At 40.1% G+C, this 19,818-nt stretch overlaps 1 protein-coding gene across 2 annotated transcripts in view; it reads right to left on the minus strand.

Moving 5' to 3' along the window:
• Positions 1-19,818, minus strand: part of DOK5 (docking protein 5) — a 177,724-nt gene that overhangs the window by 36,229 nt on the left and 121,677 nt on the right. For both annotated transcript variants that reach the window (XM_008058454.2, XM_021712550.1), the window contains exon 6: positions 2,332-2,467. In XM_008058454.2, coding sequence (XP_008056645.1) covers positions 2,332-2,467 — 136 coding nt within the window. The remainder of the gene's footprint in view (positions 1-2,331; positions 2,468-19,818) is intronic.

Here is a 19,818-nt window from a genome sequence, read left to right on the forward strand (position 1 = left end):
AAGTTACTGTCATTCTGAAGCACCTTCACAGATACACCCAGAATAATAATGTTTAACCAAATATCTGGGGCCCACTGTGTCTCAGTCAAGTTGACACACACACACACGCACACACACACGCACACACACACATATGTGAGTGTGTGTGCGTGCGTGTGTGCGTGTATGTGTGTGTGTGTGTGTGTATATATATATGTATACTCCTAGGAATTTTACAACAATACTAAATAGCAGTTGAGTTAGGTCTTCTTAATAATGAGCCCAAGGCTGGAGGTGAGTTTCACCATTTCTCTCCATTTATGACCATGGCCATCTCAGAGAAGTAAGCCAGCAGTGTCATACATAAATATATTTATAGGTGGGGGTGGGTTTCCCTATGTTGCCCAAGTTGGTCTTGAACTCCTGGCCTCAAGTGATCCTCCTGCCTCAGCCTCCCACAGTGCAAAGATTACAGGCATGAGTCACCACGCTCAGCCCAACATATAAAATTAACTATCGCAACCGCTTACTCTGGGCCTCCACAGCATACCTATCATTGCTGTCTTTGAAACTGTACCCATGTCTGCAAGTCCAGCCCTAGTTTTTCACGAACACTTAAGTCAGCACCAAGGCATGGGGAACACTTGATCTTTTCCAACAGTAAGTTCTGTCCTGTGGGCCAAATCCAGCCTCCTGCCTGTTTTTAAGTGACTCATAAGCAACATAATAATAATAATAATAATAATAATAATTTGTTTATTTTTAAATGGTTGAGGGAAAATCAAAAGTACGGTATTTCATGATATGCAAAAAGTATATGAAGCTTGAATTTCAATGTCCATTCATAAATTTTGTTTTAGAACACTGCCATGCACATCTGACTGCATATTTCCCATAGTTGCTGTTGTGCTACACCTAAGTAATTGCAACAGAGATCATATTAGCCCACAAAGCCTACAACATTTACTGTCTGTCCCTTTACAGGAAGCTTTACTATCTCCTGCCCAAAAACCCCAGATCGCTTTGTGTATAAGTCATTTGAGAATAATCTAGGGCTGCTTTGGTTTTGTTGTTGTTTTTATTTTAAAGACAGGGTGTACAATTCAGGATTAGGTATACAAGTGGTCATCGTACAGGTAAAGTGTGGGCCTCCCTTTTGTCCCCACTTTGCCTGGTTTGAGATCAGGTACCCTTAATGATGTTATGTACCCTCCCCAGGCAGTTTCTGGCTACAGCCTATCCCTTTCTTATAGTATTATGGTGAATGTTCAGGGTCTGCTTATGAGTGAGAACACGTGGTCCTCAGTTCTTTGTTTCTGTGATAGATCACTGAGTATGAAAGACTCTAAATGACAAATCATATTACTGGCATGTTTTGCCTCCTGCTCTTTAAACCCAAATCACAACTTTTCAAACTACACTAATTCTACCAAGCCAACCCAGCTCCTTTTTGTATTGTATATTTCTTTTCAGATGTGAAGCTTTCTGTGTATGTTTGCAGTCACATGCATGATCTTCATTTTTTAACTGTTGTGCATTCATTAACAATTTCATGAATTTCCTCTCCTTAAAGAATAAATTCATAAACCACATTTTATGCAATCCATAGTCCTTAGCACAATGCAATGAAAAGAATAGGTGTTCTGAGGGACATGTTCACATGTGCTCATGTGTATGTGTATTTACGGCATCTTTATACACCAATGACAATGAAGTTTTATCAATCAGAGATGGCAAACAGATGGGTGTAAGTAGCATGTCCTCTGCAGACAGGTTCTCTTTGGCCCACAAAGTGTTTTGGTCTGAACTGAAATTAATCCCTAACAGTTACCAAATGGCGGGTTTTAGACACAAACTCGAATGCTTGGATTCCCTTGAAAAATCAAGCAATCTACCTACATAAATCCCATGGTCTCATGTCATCAGTTGTCTAATCTTGGGCTTTTGACATTTCACTCCAGTTTCCTTCAACCCTCTTTTCTCATTTACATTTTCTCTCTGGCCCCTGTTGACATATGAAATGATAACTTCTGATACAGCTAAATATATATATCCACAGGTAGATAATCCACATAGCTATGTCTATAGATATTCACACACATGCAAATTGATTTTATACACATGTAGAATAATTGAGTCACAAAGTAGGTAACTGGGATGTATGGTTATTGAGTTACCAACTGGTCCACCTTGGGCATTTCAGGGTGGTATTTAATCTAAGTAATACACTGTTGAAAATAGGAGTAAGCCATCTGCTCAAATAATGCTGAACATATTTTTCAGCACAAAGATAGCCAGATTGTGTTCTATGGTGATATACACTGGGGCATAAGAATGAAATTCTAAACGTACCATTGAATTTTTCACGCTCTGTAGCAAGCGCTCATGCTGCTCTGCTATGGCCAAGGCAGCAGAGTGGACTTTCTGATAGATGGCCTCTCCATCTCGTGTCTGAAAGATAAACAGCCCTTCACCAGTCTCACACATCCTGTGGAAACAAAAACAAAAAGCTTCTAAAAATCCAACGCCTAGAACTTCAATATACTAAGAGTTCCGAATACTCCATGAGGCTGTGCCCTTTTGTTTTTTATGAGATTAGGATTCTTGTTCACGTTTGCTAAACAAAGCGAACCAAAATCAAAATGTTCAAAGTGTTCAATTAATTGTTATTAATAAGAGCAGGGAACCAAGGCACTCTAGGCTAACATGTGCTGAATGCTTTTTATTTCAAAGCCAAATAGAAGGTTAATTTCTTTTTTTTAATATATTTTTATTTTTTAATTTTTTTGAATCTCACTCTGTCGCCCAGACTGGAGTGCAGTGGCCGCTCCCGGCCACCGCAGCCTCGACCTGCTGGGCTCCAGTGATCCTTCCACCTTAGCCTTCCGAGTAGCTGGAATTACAGGCATGTACTACCATGCCCGGCTGATTTTTTGATTTATTGTAGAGATGAGGTCTCGCTGCCCAGGCGGGTATTGAACCTGCAGGCTCAGGCAATCCACTCACCTCAGCCTCCCAAAGGCGTGGGATTACAGGCTGAGCCACCGAGCCAGGCTTCTTTTTTTTTTTTCTAAGTTGTTTCTTTTAATAAAAGTATACAGGCATAACCCAAACCCCTTTCAAGATCTAAGTTATTATGTCACCCCAGAAAGTGACTGTCATGTTAAACTATTTAGTAGGAAGCATCTTGCTATCTGCAATGTGGAAACTGGAAATACACCCAAAATAAGATCTCTCATAGGCTTTTCAACTTTCAGTGACTCTAAGTTATTTCAAAAAAAAAAATTTTTTTTTTTTGAGTCAGAGTCTTACTCTGTTGCCCAGGCTGGAGTGCAGTAACAAGCTCACGGCCACTCCAGCATCGACCTGCTGGGCTCTGGCGATCTTTCCGCCTCAGCCTTCTAAGTAGCTGGAACTACAGGTGCGCTACCACACCCAGCTAATTTTTGATTCCTTGTAGAGACAAGGTCTTGCCAAGTTGCCTGGGCTGGTCTGGAACCCGTGGGCTCAGGCAATCCACTAGCCTCGGTCTCCCAAAGTGCTGAGATTACAGGCTGAGCCACCAAGCCCGACCTTATTTCAAAATTTAAAAAAATTTATGGAAACACAATGGAATGACAGAAGGATGGTTAGATGAAAAGATATGAGTTAAATAATCTTGAGTAAACTGTTACCAAGTCAGTGCTGCGTGTTTCGACATTTTCATAATAAAATATTGGTGGTAATTAGCAACAAAAAAAGCTGTTTCTTGGTTTTCAGTATTATATAATACTTCACCTTACCTATACCAAACCTAACCACTCTTAAAGAGGGATACCTGTGCAGCTGCATTCCCTCGTATATTCCATAAATAACTCCTCATAAGAAACTATGCCGGTCATCTCAGAGTGAGAGGATTCTATGTCTCTTTTAGATTGTGCTCTAGTTTTCCTTACAGACAATGGCTTTAAGTATTCTTTCAGTTCTAAAACCCCAGATCAAATATTACTCCAGTTTCTACTCAAGGTGATGGATCAAATGCAGTTAATTTTTTTTTTCATTTTAATGAGCATGACTATGCTGAATTAATGTTTTAGAATGTAAGAGAAGCCGGGTTCGGTGGCTCAGCCTGTAATCCCGCGCTTTGGGAGGCTGAGGTGAGCGGATTGCCTGAGCCTGCGGGTTCGAGACCCGCCTGGGCAACTTGGCGAGACCTCATCTCTACAATAAATAAATAAAAAATCAGCCGGGCGTGGTAGCGCGTGCCTGTAATTCCAGTTACTTGGAAGGCAGAGGCGGAAGGATCACTGGAGCCCAGCAGGTCGAGGCTATGGTGGCCGAGAGCGGCCACTGGACTCCAGTCTGGGCGACAGAGTGGGACTTCAACTCAGAAAAAAAAAGAATGTAAGAGAAGATCTTCACGGAAAGCTGTATGAATTTGATGATGAAATGTCAGACGTTAAGAGGAAGATGATCTCTACCTCAGACTGTAAAACACAGAAATAAACTTCATTAATAAGAAAAGATTGATACACACAATTAAGCAAGAGCTAAATAAACACATAATTATTTCAGTATATATATGCATATGTAGTCATATATATACTAGTGTATATATGTATATATAAAACACTACACTAAAATATATTTAATTACTATACATATTTTTAATAACTCAGAAAAAAATCATATACCCGGACATTTTTAAAAGCTCTGATTTTGATAGTTACACATATCAACAGTAAATTAGGACATTGTTTTTGTTTGTTTGCTCATTTTTAAAGAAACTAATTATTCTAAGACACAATGCCACCTCTCTACTTCAGAATCTCTTGCTAAAAAATTGAACACTGGTTTTTAGTGCCTGGATTGCCCACATCTAAAGAACTGCTTAACACAATACAGAAACTAAGCACATTTTCAGTCTAAAATACTGTTAATTTTCTTAATCTACACCAGTCTATGCAGCTAATGCAATAAAACATTTTAAAATCTATTATTTATCTATCTCAGTATTTGCTGTTGGCCTGGTACCATGTCCATATGGCAGTTCTCCACACATATAGCATGGCCTAAATAAAGGGTCAAAACCTGCCTCGCTTGAATTTCACAAATATGGGCTATGTGAGAAGATAAAAACAGCAAATAAAATGATAGTTCTTTCAATATGTTAACATAAAGAACTATTAGGGCCCGGCTCGGTGGCTCAGCCTGTAATCCCGCGCTTTGGGAGGCCAAGGTGAGTGAATTGCCTGAATCCGCGGGTTCGAGACCCGCCTGGGCAACTTGGCGAGACCTCATCTCTACAATAAACCAAAAAATTAGCCAGGCATGGTGGTGCATGCCTGTAGGATCGCCGGAGCCCAACAGGCCAGGCTGAGGTGGCCAGGAGCGACCACTGCACTCCAGTCTGGGTGACAGAGTGAGACTCCAACTCAAAAAAAAAAAAAAAAACTATTAGGCTATGAGGTTGATCGTGAATTTTAATTAAGTCATTCTAATCCAATGAAGAAATAAAACTAAAATTCTAGCCATTTCCTTCCTGAAGACATTTAAAATACTTCAACCCTTACAGCTACCTCGTTCTTATTTAAGCCACCACACAAACTTGACTCTATTACTTGGCATCTAATTCTGCAAAGTGGTCTGTTTTTACTACATTTTTCTTCATCAAATATGGAAATACCATTTATTAAGAGGAGGAAGCAACCTTATTCAATTATTTAAGAAGAAGAAGTAGCCTTCTGTTACCCCGAGGGCAGAGGTCACTATATATTTACTTCCTTAAATGCCAATTTTGGCTCTAGAAAGAATGAAGGTACCTGTTACTCAGAAACACTTGTAGGGCGATTGATTAATATTAAAACTTGCAGCTATATTAGACAATCTACTGCCTTTCAAAGTTTTATAACTGCAATCCACAGTAGGAACTAGAGTTTAGATTGTGGCCCCGTGCATCTGTCTATCAAGCTATGTATCCTTAATCTATAACACATTCATATCTTCTATTCTACCTTCTTTTTCAATACTGATGGTGGAATGCTTAATCTATATAATGACATTAATCGGCAAGACCTACTCTGAAAATCACTCTTTCATCCAATGTCCGCTTTTGATAAACATCTACAACCTTCCTTTAAGGACATTTAAGTTTCTAAATAGAAGAACTAACATTGTTAAGACGTCCATCCTACCAAAGGCAATTTACAAATTTAATACAATACCCATTAAATTACCAACATCATACTTCTCAGACCTGGAAATGACAATACAGAAATTTATATGGAAACATTAAAGACCACAAACAGCCAAAACAATCCTTAGCAAAAGAAACAAAGTGGGTTGTAGCACACTTCCAGACTTTAAACTCCACTGTAAATAAGGCTACAGTAATCAAAACAACCTGGTATTGGTACAAGAACACGCATACAGACCAATGGAATAGGATAGAGATTCTGGAAGCGAAACTTCAAGTTCTCAATCAATTCATCTTTGACAAAGCCTCTACCAATAACCACTGGGGAGAGGAGAACCTATTCAGTAAATTGTGCTGTGAAAACTGGCTGACCACACGCAGAAGATTGAAACAGGGCCCCTATCACCATACACAAAAACCAACTCTAAATAAATCAAAGATCTAAACATAAAACTTCAAACTATAAGAATCCTAGAAGAGGCCGGGCTCGGTGACTCAGCCTGTAATCCCACACTTTGGGAGCCCGAGGTGAGTGGATTGCCTGAGCCCGCGGGTTCAAGACCTACCTGGGAACTTGGCGAGACCTCATCTCTACAATAAATCAAAAATTAGCCGGGCATAGTAGCGCACGCCTGTAGTTACAGCTACTTGGAAGGCTGAGGCGGAAGGATCGCCGGAGCCCAGCAGGTCGTGGCTGAGGTGGCCAGGAGCGGCCACTGCACTCCAGTCTGGGTGACAGAGTGAGACTCCAACTCAAAAAAAAAAAAAAAAAAAAGAATCCTAGAAGAAAATGTAGGAAACACTCATAGGCACATTGGAGTAAGCAACCAATTCTTCATTAATTCTTCAAGAGTGAATACCATAAAAGATAAGATAAACAAGTGGGATCTTGTCAAACTGAGAAGCTTCTGCAAAGCAAAAGAAACCATAAAGAGAATGGAGAGACAGCCCATCAAATGGGAAAAAATTATTTGCTAGCTGTATATCTGACAAAGGCCTAAAATACAGGATCTACAAGGAAATCAAATGTGTCGAAAGGGAAAAAATGAACAACCCTATTAAAAAGTGGGCAAAGATCTGAATAGACACTTTTCAGAAGAAGACATATTAGCAGCCAACAGATAAATGGAAAAATGCTCAGCCTCACTAATCATCAAAGAAATGCAAATTAAAACCACACTGAAATACCACCTAACTTCAGTCAGGATGGCCATCATTAATAACTCAAAAGACAACAGATGCTGGCTAGGATGTGGAGAAAATGGAACACTTCTACATTGTTGGTGGGAATGTAAATTAGTACAACCTCTGTGGAAAACAGTGTGGCAATTCCTAAAAAAAAAATCTAAAAATCAACCTTCCCTACAACCCAGCAATCCCCCTCTGGGAATACACTTGGTGGAGCTCAAATCACTCTATAAAAAATATCGCAGCATTGTTCACAATAGCAAAAACATGGAACCAATCATGCTGCCTATTGAAAGTGGACTGAATAAAGAAAATGTGGCGCATTTATGTAATGGAATTTTTTTTTTTTTTTTTTGAGTTGGAGTCTCACTCTGTCGTCCAAACTGGAGTGCAGTGGCCACTCCCGGCCACTGCAGCCTCAAACTGCTGGGCTCCGGCGATCCTTCCGCCTCACCCTTCAAGTAGCTGGAACTACAGGCACACGCTACCACGCCCGGCTCATTTATTTTACTGTAGAGATGAGGTCTCGTCAAGTTGCCTAGGCGGGTCTCGAACCCGCAGACTCAGGCAATCCACTCACCTCGGCCTCCCAAATGTGCGGGATTACAGGCTGAGCCACCGAGCCTGGCTTTTAATGGAATATTATGCAGCCATAAAGAAAAAACAAAATTATGAACTTCACAGCAACTTGGATGGAAATAAAGACTATAATACTCAGTGATTTAGTCAAAAAACAAAGATCTGAGTACTACATGTACTCACTCATAAGCAGACCCTGAATATTTATGATAATACTATAAGAAAGGGATTGGCAGTAGTAGGACACTGCTGGGGAGGGCACATAACATCAATAAGGGAACCCACACTTTACCTGTATAATGACCACCTAACCTGAATTGTACCCCACATCTTTAAAATAAGAAAAAAAAAAGATACCTGCACACACATGTTTATTGCAGCATTATTCACAATAACAAAAACATGGAACCAACCATGCTGCCCACTGAAACTGGACTGGATTAAAAAAAAAATGTGGTCCATGTACATAATGGAATATTACACAGCCATAAAGAAGAACAAAATTATAAACTTCACAGCAACTTGGATGGATTTAGAGTCTGTAGTACTCAGTGAGCTATCACAGAAACAAAGATCTGAGTACCACATGTACTCACTTATAAGCAGACCCCGAACATTTATCATAATACTATAAGAAAGGGATTGGCAGTAGCGGGACACTGACAGGATGGGGGCGGGGAATGGAATACATCAACAATAAGGGTACCTGATCTCAAACCAGGCAAAATGGGGCCAAAGAGAGGCCAGAACTTTACCTATATGATGACCACATATGTACTCAACCCTGAATTGTACCCTATATCTTAAAAAAAAAAGGGTTTTATTTTATAGCCACAGAAACCAAAGTGGCTTAATAAAAGTAAATAATAAGAAAAAGTTTCTAAATAAATATTGTGAGCAAAAACAAATGAAATCACAACACTATAGCATCAAGACTTCTTCTTTAATATACATAGACTTCCCTCACCTTTGCCTGAAAGTCTGGAACACACACACACACACACACACACACACACACACACATACACACACACACACACACCACTTACCACTAACAGAAAGAACCAGAAGTCACAATCTCAAAACCCATTACAGTTTAGACAGAGAAAGTGAATGTATAAAGATGCTCAAATCCGTTACAACATAGAGTAAAGGGAGTGCAGCCAGAGAGAGCACAGGCCCCTGTCTAAGAGCAGTAGTCACGAGTCAGCCCTAGTCAGGGAGGATGGGGTGATAAGAATCCAGTGTAGTCACATTCTGATTAAGAGAAGTCAGAAATCTTGATTTTTATGATGTTAGCAACTTTTTCCATTTTTTTAAAACTGTGTCAAAAGGCCTTGGTCAACCAGATCTGGCCAAGAGGTAACTAGTGCATGTTAAAGAGACAAAATGTATTAAAGGGCTCTAAATAGAACAGAAGTTAGGCCTTTAGTCTGAATTGTTGGGATTTTCACTCATATTGCTCAAAGGCATGTGTCCTTCACTGGACAGCATGACCAGGAAGTTGCTAAGACCAAAATTTGACTCCAGATGCTCTTCTATAAGGTCTCTTGAACTCTACTCACAAGTTCTTTTATCTTATTCACTGCTCCCCAACTGATTTGTTTGGAATAGTTTCATAAGCAGCTTTACAATACTCTAAAATGTTACTACAAGCCTTCGTCAAAATAATATAATGGGCTAACTTCCTAAGGCAGTAAGAAGAAAACAAATTTAAAAAGAAAAAAAAAAAGGAAAATGAAAAGAAAAGCACATCAAACAGGCTAATGGTCTTATATAACCTAAGACAGCAGTGTCTGCTTCTCATCTCCAGAGAAAAGGTAATACAGAACAAAGATGTTCTAATGGGCTCACCCTTTAGTAGGATAGCAACTCCACATTTTGACTTTTTATGGTTCCAAGTCCTTCTTTCTTTTTACCCATTGATTTTTTACCTTGGACACTTTTCCAGCATTCAAAGTGGTCCCAAATGACCCAACACTCTGTACACTGATAGAAACCAGTGGGTTGGAAACCAAGAGAAAAATAAAATAATGAGCTTAAGTTCAGCCTTTCTAATATCCTCTGCAAAGATAAAAATTCAGATGTAAGAATATTGTGGCCATACAGAAGCAGTCATAGTTTTAGGTTTTCCAATAATTTATTTGCCTAAACCATTGATCACTGACTAGTCAAGGATTCATAAAAATTAATAATTCATAAAATATCATGAAACTCATTAATTCTTTCACACGCCAAATATGCATCAAGGAAATGTGATAAAATGAAGATGTTTGAGCTGGAATCGCCCAGATGGGCTTACCCTCACCAGCTCTGGAACCTAGTTCAAGTTGTTTAGCTTATCTAACTCTGTACTTTCATTTGTAAACCAATATAATGAAAATATCTCTCACCTAAGTGTACTGCAAGTATTAAATAGGATATGTAGCGTACATAATTACATCTTCAAGTAAAGGGAGCTTCCATTCCACCAGAATGCAAGCTCTATGTAGACAGAGACTTTTTTTTTTTCTGATTTATTCCCTGCTTCTCCACTTGTACTTAGAATATGGCTTGAGTTATATTTGATGCTCAGTGAGTAACTGCAGAGTGGTTTGTGAAATAGAAAGCAGAAATACGGAGCTAGAGAAAAGGCAGAGCTGGGAACCTGCCCCAGGTTTCTTTGACCAGGTTTTATTTACATTGAAAATTTATGGAATCACCCTGGGGAGGGGAATGGTTTGAAAAAGAAAGCAGAAAGAATTGTCCTGACAAAAGAACCACACCTATAAAGCCTTTAGGTGGGATGCAGCTGAGTGAAGCCTATATGTTGGGGAGGATGCAAGAGGAGGAGCAGCCTGTGGGCTGGAGCCCAGAGGACCTAGCAGAGAGTGCTGAGATCATGGTCTTCAGAACGGTGTACAGTCACCAAGACACTGCAGTTCTCATAAGCACCAAGTGCCCAACTTCAGAAACCCTGCTCTCTTCTTTTGCCAATGACACTTCTCACCAATGTGTTTTATTAGAAAAATACTAATGGAGTGGAATGCAGTGGCTCATGCCTGTAATCCCAACTCTTTGGGTAGCGGAGGTGAGAGTATTGTCTGAACCCAGGGGTTCGAGACCAGCCTGGGCAACTTGCTGAGACCTCGTCTCTACAAAAAATAAATTTTAAAAAAATTAGCCTGGTGTGGTGGTGTGCGCCTGTAGTTCCAGCTACTTAGAAGGTTGAGGCAGGAGAATCACCTGAGCCCAGCAGGTCGTGACTCTGGTGGCCATGAGTGTGTCAATGCATTCCAACATGGGCAACAGAGTGAGACTCCAACAAAGAAAGAAAGAACGAAAGAAAGAACGAAAGAAAGAAAGAAAGAACGAAAGAAAGAAAGAAAGAAAGAAAGAAAGAAAGAAAGAAAGAAAGAAAGAAAGAAAAGAAAAGTACCAATGCAGTTGAAATTATGAAAACCAAAATAAATTATCTCATGGTAGACAGTATGAAATAAGTAAGCTAATAAGTTTCATGTTTCCTCACTTCCAAGATATATTTTGTGTGTGTGTGTGTGCACGTGTGTATGTTTAGAATATTTAAACACTGCCGAAAGTGGGACACATGTTGTCCTTAACATGTATATTCCAAGTAGTCTTTTCTTCTCTCTACTCCTGCAAAAGCAGATATTAAAGCAATATTGAATTTTACACTTACAATTATGCTATAATTGGAAGAATATGGTACTTGTCCCACCAACTAAGATGCAAAGTATAACAGCTGCTGTGAAGGATATTAAGCAAGGCAAAAAAAATAGGCTTTCTCTTTGAGGAGTTTAGAATTTATTTGGTTAAACAGAATCTACATATGCAAAAGAGTCCACGAATAATATAATGGTTGAATGAGTCATATTTATCAGAGAAGAAATTAAGAAAGGAAGTGTGTAGTTGAGAAGAGGGATGGGTGTCAGCATGGGTAAAAAGAAAATTTGGAATTCAAAAATTAGAAAGAAACAGATTAGAAGCACCTGGCAGGGAAGGACACAAAATTAGAAGAAAAAAACACTGCAGAACGCTGACAGTCCTTTGTGAAAGTGAGAACTAAAAATGCAGTTTGAACAAATGGACTACAGTCCTCCTGCCCCCACCCTGGAGCTATAGCAATGCCAGCAACACTATAACAGGAAAACACACATGCCCAGACATGAAATGAAGAAAACAAGAGACTTAGCCAAATGGGTTCTAGTAGCTCCATCTTAAGGAAAAAAATTCTAGGAGAGGTTTGCTAGGGTCTGGTAATATAGACTACAGATATTAGCACTGCAGGTATCAGCAATACAGACAGGGCTGGACCATTCTATGTGAAGGGGCCATCCTGGGTATTGCAGGGTGTTTTGCAGCATCCCTGGCATCTACTCATTAGATGCCAGTAGCATCCCACCAAGTGTGACAACCAATAATGTCTCCAGACATAGAAAAATGTCTCCTGGGAGATGAAACGCCTGCAACTGAGAACCACTGAAATAGATCAAAACAAAAGGACAAGGGAGAACCTGAATAATGGGTGCACGGTCAGAGGTTGCATACACAGGACCACTTCTGAGTTTAGGGACAGACTGAGTTCACTGCAGACTGGGGTAACAAGGACATTCTGCAGTTGTGTATCTTTTGTTGTCTTTTCTGTTCCAATCACTGGCATCATTGCCTGGTTGATCTCTACTTAAGTCAAAGCAGCATTCGACTTTTCTAGTTCCCTGTGTGCATGCTGGCAGGAGATTAGGGCAAATAGCTCACCTGCTACTGCAACTGTTTTCCTGACCCTTGCTATGACCAGCAGAGCAAGAGACGGAAACCAGTGCAGGATGTCACATCATATACCACTGTGCCACTCAACTTCTGAGCATAGGACAGCTCTTGTGAACATCTGTCATTCACATACTTTTGTTATAGTTGTCAAACCTTTGTACTACTTATGGAATTCTTTTTAATCAACTCACTTTTTTTCCCCTTAAACAAATGCATTTTTTGGTACATGGAATCATCAAATAAATATCATAAACCAGTAATCTCTGTTATAAAATGAAAGCAGACAAAAATAAATACAGTGAGAAAAACATTGCTATTAAACCCTGTCTAGGTCCTCTTGCTGTCAAAGATCTGAGCTGAACGTTTGCTTACTTTTTAGTAACATGGGTAAATTAGAAAGTTTTAGAGATGTGTTTATAGGATGGCAGCATCCGACTGAAATGGTTCTGTGTAATTCAATTAAAAGGATCAACAAGTAAACTGACAAGAAAATGACTTTATTATCGAGAGACTCAGATATATTTAACATCATGGCTTTACTGCCTAAAATCATCCCACAATTGGGAAACACAAAGTATAGTTACTTCCTAGAGCCTTGTTCTAGGTAATGTGAGACAAAGTGTGGAAGACAAGAAGTTTCAATCCCATATCCCTCACATGATGCAGTCATGACCTTGGGCAAGTTCCTTGACTTCTCAAAGTTTCAATGAGTTCATATTTCAAATGTGAATAACAAGATCAAACAAATCTCTCAGGGTGGTAGGAGACTGTGTTTTGTACATAGCAAAAGATCTCATGTTGAGTCAGCATTTGATTAGGATTTATGGTTGTTGTTGCTATTTTAACCCTTTAACATGTCAAAGTCAATGAGGACCAAGTGGTCTGGGAAAATTTCATGGGAGACGCACAACCACATCTTTGGCTTGAAGAAAATGTGGGCGACTGCAATCCCAGAACAAAGTAGGGATGCAAGAATGACTAAGATGTATGGGAATGGAATGTATGTGGCTGGGGGAAGACTGATGCTGAGGCTCACCATCATGTGAAAACAGAATAAAATAAACTTATTTGAGAATGAGAATATGAATTTGGAAATAGGAATCTCCCTCTAAGAAAAGAATCAGCTTTAATGAAAGAAACACCATGATGCAAAAAATAGGGTGTTTCTTTCTCCAGCTCCAGTGAAGTATACTATGTCTGTTCTGGGATATTAGCAGCATCTTATAAGATATAAAGTTCATTGACTGGGTGTGCAGGATGGAGATAAAGGTCCCAGCTCAGAGTGGTGCAGGGTCACACTCTGTCTTTCCTCCTGCTGTTTCTTCTTCATGATCATTTGGGTTTCCTAACAGAGTCCCGGTAAATGTGTACAGAGATCATCAGTGTCACCTTTAGATATAAATTCTAACCCTTATTGTCTGAACGAGAAGGTTTGTGGGGGGTAAAAAAAGCAAAGAATGAATTAACTATCCAAAGTCTTGAAGTGTGGCTCATATAACAGATAGTGGTAGTTTATTAATTGTATCTGTTCTTAATGACCATGTAAGTAAACCAAAGAAAGATCACTCCCACCCCCCACCAACCATTTCTGCTCTATGGCATTACATAAACCCAACTCCTTATGGGAACAAAGTATTTTCACAAATTCTTCCTGCTGTAGCAGTTTATAAGAAATGGGTTGGTATTAGTAGTGCTTTTAACAGTTTCTAAACCCAAACATAATGTGTAGCTTTATTAATCCCTGACAGGATGAAAAGGCAGTGAAGTAAAAAGGCAGGATGAAAAGGCAGTGAAGGAAACTGCTAAATGAGCCTTGAAGTTAACATTTCTAAAACTGAACTAAGGATCATCTTCAGACTGGGTTTCCCCTTCCTACCATTTCTCTTTAGTTTTAGCTGTATCTAGGGGGTCCTCAACTCCTCCCTTTTCTCTCCAAACCCACATCAAAACTGTCAGTAAATCTTTCTGGTTTTAGCTTTAAAACGTATCATTATCCAACACTAAAGACAACGTTCGCATGTCTGCCACCACCTTGGTCCCTCACGTGAGTACTACAGTGTTCTCTGACTGGTTTTAGCTAAGAAAATGTCTGATTAAAAAAAAAAAAAAGACCATGTCACTTCTTTGTTGCCCAATATCCCCAGTGTAGTAACGAATTTAACTTTGGACCAGGCTCAGTGGCTCAGCCTATAATCCCAGTGCCTTGGGAGGCCGAGGTGAGTGGATTGCCTGAGCCCACAGGTTCAAGACCCGCCTGGGCAACTTGGCGAGACCTCATCTCTACAATAAATCAAAAATTAGCCGGGCGTCGTAGTGCACGCCTGGAGTTCCAGCTACGTGGAAGGCTGAGGCGGAAGGATTGCTGGAGCCCAGCAGGTCGAGGCTGCGGTGGCCGGGAGCGGTCACTGCACTCCAGTCTGGGTGACAGAGTGAGACTCCAACTCAAAAAAAAAAAAAACAAAAAACAGAATTTAACTTTGTCTAAAAATAGTCCTTTGCCATGAGCTCCTGGAAGGTAAGCTTTGTCTACCTGGGGGCCTTGGGCTAGCCAAATATGAACAATATGATTTACGATAAGGGTCTGGGGCCACTTGGTATCAGTCAACATGAAACTGAGATCCACCATATAGGCAACTCATCAATCAAACCCCCAATAAAATCTCTGTGAGTATGTTCTGATTGGCAATACTCCACGTGTGTTGTCATACATTGATGCCCTGACTTCACAGGGAGAAGACAACAGAAGCCCCTGACTGGTACTTCTCTGGACTTCCTCCTATGCGCTTCTTTTCTTGGTTGATTTCAATCTGTATCTCTTGCTGTAATAAACCACAACTGTGAGTTGAATAGCTTTTAGTGAGTTTTTTGAGTCATTTTAATGAATGATCAAACCTTGGGGTGGTTTGGGGAACCCATGAAGTTGCAATGGTGTCAGAAGGGAGGGCAGTCTTGGGAACTGCTTCTTCAAACTCTGTAGCTGCCCAATTCTGTGCAACCCCTAATGGCTCCCTATCAGACTAAGATGAAAAGTCAAATTCCTTATAATCACCTTCAAGCTCTACATGGCTTGACCCTGTAGCGTCTCCACCGTCATCACACATCGCTTCTCCCCCATTTATTCTGCTCAGTCACATCTGCCTCCTGATTCTTCCTTGAACCATTCCTCCAAAGCATCTTTTCCTATCCTCCATCTGGCAGGAAGGTTCATCCCCTAGATTCCTCCATGACTCATTTTTCATCTCTTTTAGGTCTTTACTCAAAACATCACGGACTCAGCAAAGCCAGGCCTGCTCACCCTCTTCAAAATTGTACATCCTTTTTGGCACTTTATTTTTCACTGTTAAACTCAATCTAACATCTATTTTACATTTTTTTTTTTTTTTTTGAGTTGGAATCTCACTCTGTCACCCAGACTGGAGTGCAGTGACCACTCCCGGCCACTGCAGCCTCGACCTGCTGGGCTCCGGCGATCCTTCCGCCTCAGCCTTCCAAGTAGCCGGAATTACAGGCATGCGCTACCACGCCCGGCTGATTTTTTGATTTATTTTAGAGATGAAGTCTCACTGCCCAGGAGGGTCTCGAACCCGCGGGTTCAGGCAATCCACTCACCTCAGCCTCCCAAAGGCGCGGGATTACAGGCTGAGCCACTGAGCCCAGCTATTTTACTTTTTAAAATGTTTATCACTGCCTATGAGGGGGAACCCAAAACACCAGGAATTTGTTTATTTTAAAAATGTGTATTTATTCTTACATGTTTAAACTTCTATTTATTCTTACATGTTTAAACTTTAATCACCTTCAAAGTACTCTCTGTTTGACGCAATACACCTATTGAGACACTTTTCCCACTGTTCAAAACAGTTTTTGAACTCGTCCATTTTGATGCCTTTTAGTGCTTTGGTCCTTTGTTTCACCTCTTCCACATCACCAAACGCTTCCCTTTGAGGACTTTTTTTCATCCGGGAAACAAAAAAAAGTTGTTTGGGGCGAGATCAGGTAAATAGGGAAGGTGGGGCATGGGGGCATGTCATTTGGGGTCAATAACTGCTGAACACTCAGCACAGGGTGGGCAGGTGCACTTGTAAATCACCCATTATGAAACGGGCAAATGCCTTGAAGAAATCTCCACACAAAAAGGATTCACTGAAGCTGAACTAAGCTTCTCACAACAATGCTAGCTGGTACACTGATGTTGATGGGTTCCTAGAACACATACCTAGAGGAGGAAGCCTGTACTACAAGGGGCCCGTCCTCCAAAAGATCATTCCAGTGTTTTGGGGGCTCTCCCCTCCAATATCCCCTCTCCAATATCCCCTATTGAATACACTTCATGAGGGCAAAAACACATGTATATTGTTTTCATTGCTACATCTACGGTGCTTAGAATCCCACTGGGCACTTAGGGGCATCTGGGTGAATATCTGATGAAGGAAGAAATGATTTACTTTTACTAGGCCTTTCTAGAACTCTAAGGTACCATCACATATAAAGTGATCATTTGTATACCAGCAGGACATGATGAGTGCCTAATTTTGTCTCAAAGACCAGGAGAAAGTCATCCTTTGTTTCGGAGATTTCACATGCTAAAATCACAGAAAGCTCAGAGGTGGATAGGACCTAGCTAAGCTTCTTACAATACTGGCCATGTCTTCTTTGTCTTCATAACCCTCATCTAGTAGTGTCTGGTAGACAGTAGGTATACAATAATGAAACATCTATTAAAGATGATTATTAAAGAGGTTATTCTGAGGAGTAGAAATGAGAACCCCCCTTCAGATTTCATACATACCCCTACTACTGGAATATTTATAATATGCATGTGTTACTTTTATAATTAAAATTCTTTTTTTAGGAAAATGCTAATGAAGAATGAGTAACCATATAAATAAATGACATGATTGCAGCTTCTGGTTTTTTTTTGCAAAATAGGATAATTTTACTTCTCTTCAGCAAGCCTATGTGAAACCTACCACTTTCATATTCTAATTGCTCTACTCAATATAGTTGAGAGAACTGAGTATACCATTGTTTATTTTCGTTCAATTCTTCAATAAGTGTATGCTCTGTGAAACATTCAGAAATCAGAGATTACTAAGTAGCTAAGAATCAAGACAAATAGAGGATTTTCAACATTTTCAGATATTCAAATAGACAAATAGAAAATATTCAAAAGATAGCAAAGCAATTGTCATTCTACCTGCAAACTCACCAATTAAAGGAGGAAACAATTTTCTTTTTCCAGTGACATGTTATTTCACCAATTAGACTGTTTTTAGGGTGAAATACTCATGAGATGAATAACTTATTTTCCAAGACTGTTCAAATGTCTTTACATTTAAAAAAACCACTTTTTCCCCCACAAACTTGTATACTCCATTTAAGGAAAAGTGTTGGTATATGCAAGGTGGATGTTCACATATTCTTGATATACCTAAAAGTTTCTCTTAAAACGATGTCAAAAGCATGAGACTCTCTCTGGCTGGTAAAAAAAAAAAAAAAAAGGCACTCATGTGCAGTAATTATTTAGTACATTCTGCCAAATGTCACCTGAGCTTCTCTCACTCCTGCAGAGGCGAAACCCAGGATATTAATTTAAAACGGTAAGGAGGTAAGGAAAAGTCTGACATTGAAGCATGCTAACTCAGCAACCAGCTGTAAAATTAACAGGGAAACTTGCTGGACACCTGCCACCCTTCTTTAAACAATAACATTTCAAGTATGGTTCCATGGGGGATGGTGCTGCATTTAGAACCTCATGTCAATTGAATATTCCCTTTAAAAAAAAAAAACAAAAAAACAAGAGCCCTGCCAGTCTGATGTGCTTCAGTGAGGTTTCAGAGCTTTGAATTGGAAAGAAACAAACAAAAGACTAGAAAGCCTCAAACTTAATAAGCAATGTCTCTTGGTCCCTGAGATAAACTAATTGTTCTCTATCTCCACAGGCAAGTCATTGTGCAATTGCACTTTGTTAATTTTTTTTTAATTTCAACTCTTTCTTTAAAAAAACAAAAAGGGGAGGGGATATAGTCATTTTTTCTTATATTGTGGGGAGAAAAAGAGAAAGAGTATGTCGAAGACTCTAATGACCTATGACCCCCTATACTGCTGCCCAGGAAAGATGAACAGCCCTGGCTTCATATGCCTATACTCCAAACTAAAAGAATAAATAGGTGGTCCCAAACTAAGAACACTTATACACAAGTGCACAGCTTAGGAGGTATATCTACATCACCCAAATCCTTACAAGTCGGTGGCTTATTGACAGATGCCTTCCTTGCACTGAGTCAGCTTCACTGGGAAGGGATAATATTCCAAAAAGATCATCCAAAATGGACTTAATGAGTTTTGGTTATATAAGCATACTTTCTTTTCTTTAGTTCTGCAGAAGTTAATTAAGCAAAGCTTTGATTCCATTACAAGGTAAGCCTTCCCAGAAATGTACAGAATTTGGAAGTAAAAGATTTGAGTGTGAGTCTTGAATTTCCTGGCCTTGAGCCTTTGGACCTTATGTCTTTGCCCAACTTAAAAAAAAAAAAAGGAATGAAAATAGCCCCTAGTTCATATGATAATGAGTAGCTTAAATGAGATAGTGTATATAAAATGCTTAGCATTTCCACGTAGTAAGGGCTCAATAAAAGTTACTGATTATTTTCTTTTTTTTTTTTGAGTTGGAATCTCACTCAGTCACCCAGACTGGAGTGCAGTGGCCGCTCCCGGCCACCGCAGCCTCGACCTGCTGGGCTCCGGCGATCCTTCCACCTCAGCCTTCCGAGTAGCCGGAATTACAGGCATGCGCTACCACGCCCTGCTGATTTTTTGATTTTTTTGTAGAGATGAGGTCTCGCTGCCCAGGTGGGTCTCGAACCTGCGGACTCAGGCAGTCCACTCACCTCAGCCTCCCAAAGGCGCGGTATTACAGGCTGAGCCACCGAGTCCAGCCTGATTATTTTCAATGGCTGACATACGTGCTAGAGCAGGGTTTCTCAAGCAGATAATTGAACCTGATGAGCCCTTGTTGTGGGGGACTGTTCTGTGCAGTGTAGGATGCTGAGCAGCATCTCTGGCCCTTCTATGCACTAGATGCCTATGGGGTGCACCCTCTGCCCAAGCTGTGACAACCAAAAATGTCT

Source organism: Carlito syrichta, unplaced genomic scaffold, assembly GCF_000164805.1.
Source record: "Carlito syrichta isolate Samal-C Ts95f unplaced genomic scaffold, Tarsius_syrichta-2.0.1 Scaffold303347, whole genome shotgun sequence".
NCBI lineage: Eukaryota > Metazoa > Chordata > Mammalia > Primates > Tarsiidae > Carlito > Carlito syrichta.